The following is a 12,858-nucleotide window of genomic DNA, read 5'->3' as shown; positions in this document are numbered from 1 at the left end:
TAACTTTAAATGGTCTCAACTTTTAAACGAAAAATTTTTTTTTGATGTAATTTGAAATCTTTCGATAAACTTTGATCTAGTTTAATATAAAACAAGCAAAAAATTGAAAAGTGTTTTTAGGAACCATACCCTGGGGGGATTTGGGGAATCTTCTCGAACACCACAAAATCGAGCCCATGCCCCATATTTAGTTTTTCAGAAATGTTTGTGATAGATTTATCAAATTTTTTTTTAAAGTTTTTAAAAATTTTTGTTTAACATTGAAATTTACAGACGGATAAATAATTTTTATTACTTTCTATTTACATTTTTATTGAAATAAAAACAAAGCAAAGCAACCTTTAATTATTAACAATTAGTAAAAGCTAGTAGTTGCTAATTGTTAATATACGAACTGAAAGCATGTTTTTAGCCATTACATTGACATGTGTTTATAGCCATTATATTGACATTTGATTGATATGACTGATATATCATGCTAATATTATCAATCCATATCAGAAGTTTTTATTTGAAGCATTCATTTAAAATGCCTAAACATGCTAATCTGACTGATATTTTAACTCATTTTATGATTTTTTAGTGTAAGACAAGAATAAATAAAGAGTTGTGGAAGGTCTAACTCCCTCACAATCACAGGAAATTGGAAATATAATGTAAATATTGCTACCAATACGTGTGAATTTTATTATAATACCCTATCGAAATGATTCAATATTTTATCAGGTATTTTTTAAAAATCTTAATCAAAAACAAAATAAAATGCGAACAAAAAATATCATAAAAAACAGTTGCTTTTAAACAATGTCGATTGTTCAATTTTTAATATTTTTCTGTCCAATTTTGGAAATTGATTTACAAATGCTAAATATCATTAACAGAAAAGATTTACACTTATTGAATTGCAAAGTTATTCTTTTTCATTTTTTAATGTATATTACATATTTTTTTTTTAATTGGGTAATAAACTGGCGAAGTACTTCTTTTATTTTTATGATTTCAAAAGAGTTTATCTTTACATTTTACCAAATGTAAAAAGATTTTTTTACATTAGATATACAGAATAAGACAATAATTTAATACATGGGGACTCTTCAAAAAATATTGCATAACTGTTAGTTAAAAAGCACCAAGGGGCCATCAGTGCTAAATTTAACAAACCTGCTATAAAGAAAAGAGCTCAACCTTAGAAAAACATTAAGTGAGAAATAAAAAAAAGAAATTGTGTCAATTAAAATTTAACAACACAAGTAACTTTTTATTTCTGAGGGCAGCATGGAGCGGATATTTTACGGATATTTTACGGATATTTTACGGATATTTTACGGATATTTTACCGATATTTTACGGATAATTAACGGATATTTTACGGATATATTACGGATATTTTACGGATATTTTACGGATATTTTACGGATATTTTACGAATATTTTACGGATAATTTACCGATATTTTACCGATATTTTACCTATATTTTACGGAAATAAAAAAAGATGTTAAAAAGACACAAAAATGGAGTCCAAATAAAAGAGTTCATGAAACAACCATAGTTCTATATCTAGGCATGCAAACTATAGTCATGTCTAAAATGTAAACTACTTCTGCATGAGTATATCACAAAAAAGACGTACCAAAATAAAATGACACCCTAAGAGAAGATAATAAAAATCAAAATTACAAAAGTAATTGTAACAGTAAAAATACTTATTATTGATTTTTCTGAAAAAATAACTTTCATTAAAAACATTTTCATCAGTTTAAATATAGTCCGCAAAAATTGAATTAGTGCGAATCTCACACGAGCATGAGTGACCGAAGCTAAAAGAAACAAGGTTGCCGTTGTACAGTACGTTTTTCGTTACCATATTTGTTACGCATCCGCCTTCACCGGTAAAGCAGGATTCAGAATAGTCGGTGTTCTGGCAGGTTACATGAGTATGATCTCGAGGTGAGTAGCTAAAAAGATTTTTTTTAATGATTGTTTTATAAACTTTTTGTAATGCAACATAATACACAAATTTTCAAAAATATACTAAAAGATGTCTAAGTTTTCTGATACAATTACATGTAATAGAATCTGTGTTTAATCAGAGGGCAACAAATTTTTTCGTTTTCGTTGGGCAAATGGCGCTTTTTATTGAGATTGGGTTACTTTGCAGTCTGCGTATGTAATGTCGCTAATAATGTAAGCATTTAATACGTTTGAACAAAAATCTGTTTAAAATGATCTTATCTATTAGGTGATTACCTGCTCGGAAGCTGGACTTGATGTACGCATTCTCGGCAAAGACTGTAATACAATCCATTTGCTCGAACGGTTTTTTTTGGAGTACAGCAAGATGAACTCCCATCGCAGTATGTTATAACGGTTCCGGATGGTAAACCTGATGGACTATTCCAAGTAGAAGTGCGTTTATATCTGTTTTCAAGTTGGTCTCTGTATCTGCTGTCAAGTTTACCTAATATAGAATATTTCTAAGTTTAAACTGTTAAAAAAAAATAAAAAAAACTTTTAAAAGTTGTAAAAAAATTGTTACCTCTCAGGATATCTTTATATAGCGGCCTATAGAGTGCTGCCTAAATATGGATGTATAAATGTAAATTTAAAAGTGCTAGAATTAACTTTAAAAACATGCCTAAAAGTTAGTTCTAGCCAAACTTAAGATCCTTGTCAACTTCGTTATTAGAGCAAATTACTTTGAGTTAAACCTTTATATGATTCTTAAACAGCATGAAATTATAAACAATTATTGAAATTGAGCGTGGAGTTGGGGAGGGAATGTCGAGTTGCGCCTAACTTGATGTAAAAACTCTTTAGAATATATATTTCATTGCATTGATTACGCCTTTTTAAAATTGCTTATTTCAAAAATAAAATTGTTCTATACCTTTTTAGCTTCCATTCGAAAGTATTCATCTCTTGATGCTGTTTGATCAATGTGCAAATGATTTTAAAAAAGGAGAACATTACATGGCATCTTAACTGACATTTTAACTCATTAACTGTAGTAAATATAATATACAAGCAAAAATTAAGGAGCCTCGTGAAGGCGTTTTGCTAAAGATTGTCTTTTTAAGTTTTCTATTTTTTTCGAGTTTTTTTTGTTATTGTCATATGCAAAAACAAAAATGAAGATGAAATTGAAAATAAAAACAAAATGAACTGACTTGGACAGATCAGCGGATTTTCAATTAACAGTTCCAGAAGCTTTTCACTTGTTTTTACTATTTCTTTGTTATGCTCTCTGTAGCAGTTGGTTGTTGGTGGGTAAACTTTGGTGATCAGTTCGCCAGAAACTTGTATGAGTGTTTCACTGTAAACTCCAATAACCAAAAGAAAAAGACGCAGCATCTGCAACATTTTTTATATTTTAAACTAACAGAATTACTAAAATATTTATCATTAATTTAAAATAATTGTAATTATAAAAAACTTTTTAATAACAAGTAAACGCTGCGTTAACAATATTTTTTAGATGCTAAACTGAAGAAAGTAACTTTAAATATTTTTATAAAATACATGGTTGTCGACTCGGCAAAAAATATATATCAACGTACTAACGCCTATATCACAGAATAATTAAGTTAAATCAATCCCCCTGGAACTTTTGAAACTTTGCAAAGCTTTTGAGTTTAAACATGACTCAGATTATCATTTTGTAGCTCAATATGAAATATAATAAGCCCACTTATCAATTACAATCATGAGAATAGAAAGTACGGAAAAAAAAATAAACATAAATTTTATTACAATTTCTATGTGCCAAGTAAAATTCTATTTGCTGCTAAATTTTCAGATATATAATTCATAACTTCGTTTGACGTTAGAATGTTAACAAATGCGTATATATGCCATTATATTACTATATTTAACTTGTCTCGGCAAAATTGTAACCAGATAAGTTTCATCATGTAAGTAGAAGCATCTTTTTAGGCATGAGCTCTCTAACCCTTTTATACAAATTTACTGTTTTTAAGCTGTTATTAAGTTTATTGCATAGTGGGAGTTGTCAAATTAAATGGGATAATAAAATATGAATAGATAACAAACTGTGGAAACTCTGCGAGACTCAATGGCTGATTTTTGCATTTTTAAATCTGAACTATTACTGGTAAACAAAAACACTTTTAATACCATAAAGTGAAAAGATTATTTGCTTAAACTCATTTGTATTTCAGAATGCACTTAAAACGTAAGGAATTAAACTTCAAATGGCAAAAAAATACTTTACAGAATAAACTTCCAGGCCCCATCTGGCACCTTTGGATTTAATGTTCACAAAAAGAGATAACTAAAATGAATAAAAGAAAAACCATCTTCAGGACTACAAATAACATCAGTTACAACACATTAATTGCTAAAGATTTTTTTTTATTGTCCCTTATACATGGTTTAGGAAATTTTTTTTGAGCCGTGTTTTTTTCAATAAAAATGACAATGACGTATTCACGTTCTAAACCCTTCTAGAATCCCTTTCACCTCTTTTGAATTTTTGCAGAAGTTGAAAAAGAACTCGCAATATTAATTTTTTTTTTTTTGTATATTATTTTGTAATATTAACTTAATGATAGCGGAATAATTGATATATAATGCTTTTGTAAATAAGGATGGTACGTTTGTTTTAATCAAAAATTTTCTCATGATGTTTATCTTTTATAATTGACTCATCCTTATCTACGTATTAACGAAATATGTATATACAATGGTTTCAAAAAAGCAGGCAAATTAAAACTGTTAATTATTTTTTTCAAAATATTGTGTAAGGATAATGTTATTCTTTAATAAGATATTGATTGTTGTTGTTGTTTTTTTTTTTGTTTTTTTTTGAATGACAGTAATTTTATTTCATGAAGATGTTTGTTTTTTTTTTATTTTTATTTTTTTGCTTTTTTTTTTTGCATGACATTTGATGAATATTAAAAAAAAGCAAAGTTTTCTCTGCAACTAATATGCTGCTAGCAAGATCATTCTACTTTATTTATTTGAATTTATCAAGTGCGTTTAAAAAAGCGTCCTTGAGAATGTTGTAAAAAAAATTATAGGCACGTTTTTTAAAATTGTTTCTGTTCTGTTTTCTTCTCAAACCGACCGCTATTTATAACTATTTCAATAACCTATGCTTAGTTTTATCATCAATTCTAAAAGTTTCATAAAAGTGAAAATGATGACCAGTTTAGTCAAATTGTTTTTTGAAGATTTCGAGGTCTGAAAGCTAAAATGTGTAGAAATGAGTCGAAATGTAATAAGTGAAGAAACAAAGTGGCAGATTGTATACGTGGATTTCAGAGAACAGCGTCAGAAATACTAGGTGACATCCCAGCAAGCATAAAACGTTGAAACAACGTTGAAATAACGTTGATCGACGTTGATCAACGTTATTTCAAAGTTGTTTCAACGTTGTGTGCTTGCTGGGATTCATCATCTTCCAAGATTAAAAAAAGGTCAATAAAAAAATTACAGAGGCCATTCACTTCAAGTCTTAAATTTCTTAAAGTTGGAGCGAAGACAAAGTTAAGATACTGTAATATCCGTGTTCGGCGGAATACACACATGACTTGTATTATTGAGAGCATGATTAAAAATAAAAAACGGCGGTCAACATATTTCAAACTTTGAGTTATATTCTGTTATTTTCCTAATATTATCCTCGAAATATTACATGGTACCAGAAGTAAACCTGTGTTTAAAATAAAATGGAACAACTAAGACCATTAGAGGCATTAAATTTAAATGGCGATGTTTCAGAAAACTGGCGAAAATGGAAGCAGAGATGGAATCTTTATAAAATAGCTTCAGGAGTCAATGACAAAAATGAAGATATTCAATGTGCCATCTTCCTTCATATGATTGGCGAAGACGCCTTAAGAGTATATGATACATTCATCTTCACAAGCGAAGAAAACGATAAATTAGCACCTTTAGTTCAAAAGTTTGAATGTTATTTCAACCCAAAAAAAAACATAACTTATGAACGTTATTTATTCAATACATGTATGCAAGACAACAGACTATTTACTGACTTCTTAATTGATTTACAAAATAAAGCTAAGACATGCGAGTTTGGAACCCTCGAAGAAAGCCTTATACGAGACAGAGTAGTCTGTGGTATCGACTCTAAAGCTGCCAGAGAACGACTACTTCGAGACACTGAGCTCACTCTAGAAAAAACAATCAATTTTATGAGAGCATATGAAACATCAAAAATACAATCAAAAGCCCTCGAAAATACAATCCAGGCAGATTCTATAAACAAACATGGAAACAGAACTAATTTTAACTCCCTAAAGATTGATAGACCCTTACAAAAACCTTGCTATTACTGTGGATCGAAACATACTACCTCGTTTTGCCCAGCAAAATGGCCTAAAGTGCACAATATGTGGAAAACTAAACCATTTTGCTAAAGTATGCAGATCCAAAACTAACCGCTTTAATACTAATCGTGTAGACCAAGTTGATCAAAAGGAAACCAACCTCAATGTTGCAGAGTTATATATTCATCATGTTGCAGCATCGATGGAATGTGCTGACGATTTAACAGCAAATTTTACAGTCAACAACAAAAATATAACATTTAAGCTAGACACTGGAGCCCAATGTAATGTCATTCCATACAATATCTACAACTCTATTCCTGGAAGACCTCCTCTCAAAAAAACAATAACTAGACTAAAATCATATGGAGGAAACAATATTCCTGTACTAGGAACTTGCAATCTAACTGTTAAAAATAATAACATTTTACAAGTGTGCCAATTTTTTGTTGTATCTCTGTCTGATGCAAAACCCCTTCTTGGTCTAAGTTCCTGCAAATCTCTTGAAATACTAAACATTAATGATGTTGAAATTGATAAAGCTAACATTTTAAAACATTATGGTGATGTTTTTACCGGCCTTGGTTTAGTTAAAGGAAACTATCATATTGCAGTTGCTAAAAATGCAATCTCAGTCGTTCATTCACCAAGGAAAGTACCAATTACTATCCTACCAAAACTTAAAAGCACACTTGACCGTTTAGTAAAAGCCAATGTTATCTCAAAAATTTCTAAACCAACACCTTGGGTACACTCATTGGTCATCATAGAAAAAAAAGATTGGTCCTTAAGATTATGTATTGATCCGAAAGAACAAAACAAGTCTGTTTTAAGACAATACAAAACCACTCCATCTACAGAAGAAATCTCTAGCAAACTTTGCGGCAACAAAGTTTTCACTGTTATAGACATGGCTGATTGCTATTGGCATATAAAACTAGATGAACCTTCTTCAGAGCTATGTACATTTAACACTCCATATGGTCGATACAAATTCAACCGCATGCCATTCGGCATATCATGCGCATCGGATGCTGCACAGGAGATGATTGAACTTAATTTTGGCGATATCCCCAATGTTTTGGCTATCCATGATGACTTGATTATTGCAGCTAAAACAAATGCCGAGCATGATATCATTTTTCAACAAATCCTACAGCGAGCTCGTGAGAGAAACATCAGATTCAACCTAAAAAAAATACAATTTCGAGTATCTGAGGTCAAGTATCTTGGCAACATAATTAGCCATGAAGGCATAAGAATTGATCTTGAAAAAACTAAAGCCATATCTGCATACCCATTGCCTACATGTCAAGCAGATTTGCAACGGCTTTTAGGAATGGTCAACTATCTGCGACAATTCATCCCAAATATGTCAGAGATAACAGCTCCCCTCCGCCAGCTGCTTAAAAAAGACATACTCTGGTCATGGAACCATGAACACAACAGTGCTATGGAAAAAATTAAACAAGTACTTTCATCTTCTCCTGTACTCTCATGGATTAGGAGCCTGTATTATGCAAGAAGGTCACCCGATCAGCTATACTTCACGTAGTTTAACCATAGCAGAACAGAGATATGCCCAGATAGAGAAAGAACTTTTAGCAATAGTTTTTGCTTGTGAACGTTTCAACCAATATACCTATGGGCGACAGGTCTCCATTGAAAGTGATCACAAACCTCTTGAATATATCCTGCACAAGCCTCTGTCAGAAGCACCACCTCGCATACAAAGACTTCTGATAAGACTTCAAAAATATCAAGTTACAGTAAAATATGTTCCAGGAAAAGATCTACACATTGCTGACTCTCTATCACGTGCCCACCTCAACACTTTTGATCAGGATGATAGCCTAAATGAGGACTGCAACATTATGATTCACACTTTAGTTCAAAATTTGCCAATATCAACAGATAGACTAAAGCAATTGCAACACAACACTAAACTTGACCCTGCGCTATCTCAAATAACAAACTATATAACTCATGGTTGGCCCCTACACCGACAATTGCTTTGCGGTGAAGAAAAGAAATATTGGACCATCAGAAATAACCTACACCTAGCAGAGGGAATAATTTTAAAAGACAATAAAATAGTCATACCAACTGCTATGAGACCCCTCATATTAAGACAGCTTCACTTATCACACCTTGGCACCGAGAAGACAAAAGCTAGAGCTCGAAACGTTGTTTACTGGCCAGGACTTACAAGCGACATTGATAAACTAATACTCAACTGCCTAAAATGTCTTAAGTACCGTAATAACAACAAAAAGGAAAAAATCATTCAACACGACATTCCTGACCTACCGCGGAGTAAAGTAGGATCAGATATATATGAGCTGCATGGAAAAATCTATGTGATTTTTATCGACTATTTTTCTAAATTTATAGAAAACAGTGTCATTCCAGACAAAACGGCATTCTCTGTTATCAAGTTCATGAAAACCATTTTTACTCGTCACGGAATACCCTCAAATCTCATTGCCGACAACAACCCCTACAACAGTGCAGAGTTCCTTAACTTCTCAAAAGAATATGGGTTCAACTTCACTCCATCAAGTCCTAACTACCCCCAATCAAATGGTCTCAGCGAAATGGGCGTGAAAATTATGAAGAAAATACTATAAAAATGCGATAACCCTGAACTTGGTCTTCTAGAATACCTCAACACGCCTCTTACAGGTATGGAATACTCTCCATCCCAACTTCTCATGAACAGAAAAACGCGAACAACCCTACCTGTCCACCATGACTTACTTATACCAGCAGTTCCATTAAATGCTTATAGCCAGATCATCAAGTCCAGAAATCGTCAAAAACAATACTATGATCGGAACGCATCTGAACTCCCAAATCTCGTAGCAAACGACACCGCCCGGATGAGAAAAGATGGAACATGGAAGAAAGTGACAGTTAAAGAAAAACTAACACTACCCAGATCATACAAAGTGGTAGATAAGTACGGAAGAGTATATCGACGCAATCGTAAACATCTGATTAGAACCAATGAGCAACCACTAGCATATCAGCATGAGCAACTTGATTTACCATACGATTTACCAGCAGTTATCACACCTCCTAAATCAAATGAGGAAACAGCAAATATTGAAATAGAAGAAGCTACAAGTATTCCAGAAACTCTACCGACTGAACCGCAGCCTGACGTGCGAAGATCGTCAAGGACTAAAAACAGACCTGCCTACTTGAAGGACTTCATTTAACTGTGTATATTATAAAGAATTTATTATATATAGGTATATACACAGATCTTTAAAAAAAAAAAAAAAAAAAAAAAAAAAAAAAAAAAAAATGGTAGAAGGAAGATGTAATATCCGTGTTCGGCGGAATACACACATGACTTGTATTATTGAGAGCATGATTAAAAATAAAATACGGTGGTCAACATATTTCAAACTTTGAGTTATATTCTGTTATTTTCCTAATATTATCCTCGGAATATTACAGATACAGTTCAATGAGAAACATTTTATTTAGAAAAAAGGTTGGTGCTTATGCCATTAGAAAATCGATGATGCCAGAGAATTTTAGGGTCACAAGCCTAAATTAGTTTGATCACGATCAAATACCTTATTAGAAAATAATGAAATAGGTGCACTTGGTTTTCCTGTTACTACAATAGCCAAATGTTCCACTTTACCATCGACCTCAGACAGCTTGAATCCCAGTGAATGGAAGAGTGAAGTGAGTGTTTTGTTAATATCATCTGAAACTTGCTGTCGAATTTTACTACCTGATCTGTTCGCTGTGCTTTTTGATATTTCATCTAAATTGTGACCTAACGCTTCAACTATAGCTTAAAATGATCCCATATCTTTCTCTGTTGGATAGATTCAACCTATCAGCCATTAAGGAAACTTTAGGGTTTTCTAATATCTTGATTTTTTTGTTCTGTCTAGCAATAGTACTTTCCTCATTTTTATTATGAACTTTGTCTTCATTATCAAATGCTGCCAATGCATTAAAACTTTTTTCTTTCGTGTTTTCCTTTCTAGATTTTTCTTTTTCAATAGCCTTGATGTTATGTTTCTCTTTTTCATCCTTTCTTTTAACTTTCATAGCTTAACTTTTGTCTAATGGGGCCAAAAACTACTTTTTTAAGTGACGCTGATCTGAGAGAAAATCTATATCTGAGATCTGACTATTGATACTATGCGAGGTATCTTTTCATATCAAACTTTCTGCATTTGATGCTGCAATATCAAACAACAATGATAGTTTATTAGTAAAACTCAGAAGTTGAGCTGAATAACATTTTTTTTTTTTTCGTTTTTAATCAAGTTCTCTCTAAGATGAATCAGATGCAGTATCATTTTAACAATATCTTTCTTCTGTTTTGTTGGAATTCTTGCCATTTTCCAAAAAACATTAAATTTTTCCCAAACTACAGATGCAACTTCTTTTTTACCAGTTAATTTCAAATCAAATCTTGTAAGATAAAGATAATGGCGTACAACATCTCCATTTTCCGTTAGTTGGCAATATATCTTTGCTTCAAGGGTAGGTAATAATTTACCAACAATATTATCAAGCTTCTCATCATTTTTCCTCAATTTACAATTGCGCATAACTAATCGAATATTTTTTATATATGCTATTATATCTATAGATAAAAAGTAACTATAAATTATAAAATTATTTTAATAACGTATGTAATGTTAATATTCATTATCAAAAATTTCCTCATCTCAAACCGATGACTTTTTTTTCCGCTATCATATCGGAATGATAACGATATAGAAATGAATCGATACGCAGATCCTTAGACCATGCGTTATTACGATTCTTTATCAGCGTGAAGTTTTCCATCATTAGTATTATACACACAGATCTACATTATATATATATATATATATATATATATATATATATATATATATATATATATATATATATATATATATATATATATATATATATATATATATATATATCCATTTTAGGCAGCGCTCCATAAATCGCTATATAAAGATATCTTGAGAGGTAATTTTTAAATTATTTTTTTTAATTTCATTTTTAACAGTTTAAACTAAGAATTATTCTATATTAGGTCAACATGACACCAGAAAAAAATTCCAACTTGAAAACAGATTTAAACGCGCTTCTACTTGGAATAGTCCACCGAGTTTACCACTTGGAACAGTTATAACGTACTGCGATGGAAGTTCATCTTGCTGTACTCCAAAAAAAACCCTTCGACCTAACAAACTGTATTATAATTCTTGCCGAGAATGTGTACATCAAGTCCAGCTTCCTGGCAGGTAATCTCCTTATAGACCAGTTCAAACAGGTTATGATGTTATAATATTTCTAACCCTCTGATTTAACGAAATAATTAAAAATAATGCACATTAAAGTCATTATAATTAATCATAATTATTACTATTATAACTGTAGACAATTTTATTTCACTAATTATTGTATTAATTAATACTAATTGCATGTATTTGTTAGTGTTTTCCTTTCTATTCTATATATCTCCCTAATTAGGCACACTTCTAATTATTGATAAAAACTCCGTAAAACAATTTTTTTTATATAGTTTGATTTATCTAACAATAATGTTAACTTGTTTTCAAAAAACATTCAAATTTCATTACAATGAGCTTGTTATTCAGTTTTTAGTTAAATATGTCCATAATCACCCTAGTTCAATAGCATTACGACTTTACATACTCAGCCTACTAAGTTACCTAATCACGTTAAAATAAAGAAAACGATTTATGATTTGCCCAACCAAAAGCGATTTATGATTTGCCCATCGAAAAACGATTTATTATTTGCTAAACGAAAACGAAATGTTTCTTATACTCGTATTTAACGAAATACTTTTATCATTAAAAATATTGCACCAAACAATCATTGAAATGATAAATATATATTAAAATGGGTTCATATAATTCAATTCAGTTAGTATTTAACATTACATTTTTGTTTAATGATTTTGAAACAACAACAATTTTTATATTTCATCTTTCATGTTAACTAAACGACGCAACAGCTTTTTTATTAATCCCAGATTCTATTACATGTGATTGGAACAAAAAACAAAGACTTCTTTCAAAAAGATATCTTGCAAAAGTCTATTTCTGAACGTTTGTGCAATATGTTGTTTTATAAAAAAAACTATAAGATAATCATTAAAAAAAGTATCTTTTTAGTTACTCACCTCGTGATCATACTTACGTAACATGCCAGAGTCCCGACTATTCTGAGACCTGCTTTACGGGTGAAGGCGGATGCGTAACAAATATGGTAACGAAAACAGTACAGTACAAAGACAGCAGCGTTTTACTTACCTTCGGTCTTTCATGCTCGTGTGAAATTCGTAGTGATTCAATTTTTGCAAACTTTATTTAAACTAATGAAAACATTTTTAACAAAAGATATATTTTTTTAGAACAATTAATAATTAGTATTTTTAATATTAGCTATACATTTATAATTTTGATATTATTTTCTCTCACGGCGTCTATTTAATTTGGTATGTCGTTTTTATAGTACACTCATGGAAAAATTGT

The 12,858-nt window shown here is 31.0% G+C and overlaps 2 protein-coding genes across 2 annotated transcripts; one reads left to right on the top strand and one right to left on the bottom strand.

Moving 5' to 3' along the window:
* Positions 1–1,537: 1,537 nt before the first annotated feature.
* LOC149882237 (uncharacterized) lies at positions 1,538–3,413 on the bottom strand. The gene is made up of 5 exons (XM_090066472.1): positions 3,170–3,413; positions 2,890–2,927; positions 2,539–2,578; positions 2,250–2,460; positions 1,538–1,957 (listed from the first exon to the last, which is right to left on the bottom strand). The coding sequence occupies exons 1-5, from the start codon at positions 3,360–3,362 to the stop codon at positions 1,759–1,761; spliced, it is 681 nt and encodes a 226-aa protein (XP_089922598.1). The 5' UTR covers positions 3,363–3,413; the 3' UTR covers positions 1,538–1,758.
* Positions 3,414–5,695: 2,282 nt separating this feature from the next.
* On the top strand, positions 5,696–6,406 carry LOC149882236 (uncharacterized). Its single transcript, XM_090065916.1, has one exon. The coding sequence runs from the start codon at positions 5,696–5,698 to the stop codon at positions 6,404–6,406; it is 711 nt and encodes a 236-aa protein (XP_089922042.1).
* Positions 6,407–12,858: the final 6,452 nt, after the last annotated feature.

Source organism: Hydra viridissima, unplaced genomic scaffold, assembly GCF_058129835.1.
Source record: "Hydra viridissima isolate aposymbiotic clone 2 unplaced genomic scaffold, HvirCarnegie_v1 scaffold_11, whole genome shotgun sequence".
Taxonomy (NCBI): domain Eukaryota; kingdom Metazoa; phylum Cnidaria; class Hydrozoa; order Anthoathecata; family Hydridae; genus Hydra; species Hydra viridissima.
Note: the sequence above shows the minus strand (reverse complement) of the source record. Positions and strands in the feature narration are given on the sequence as shown.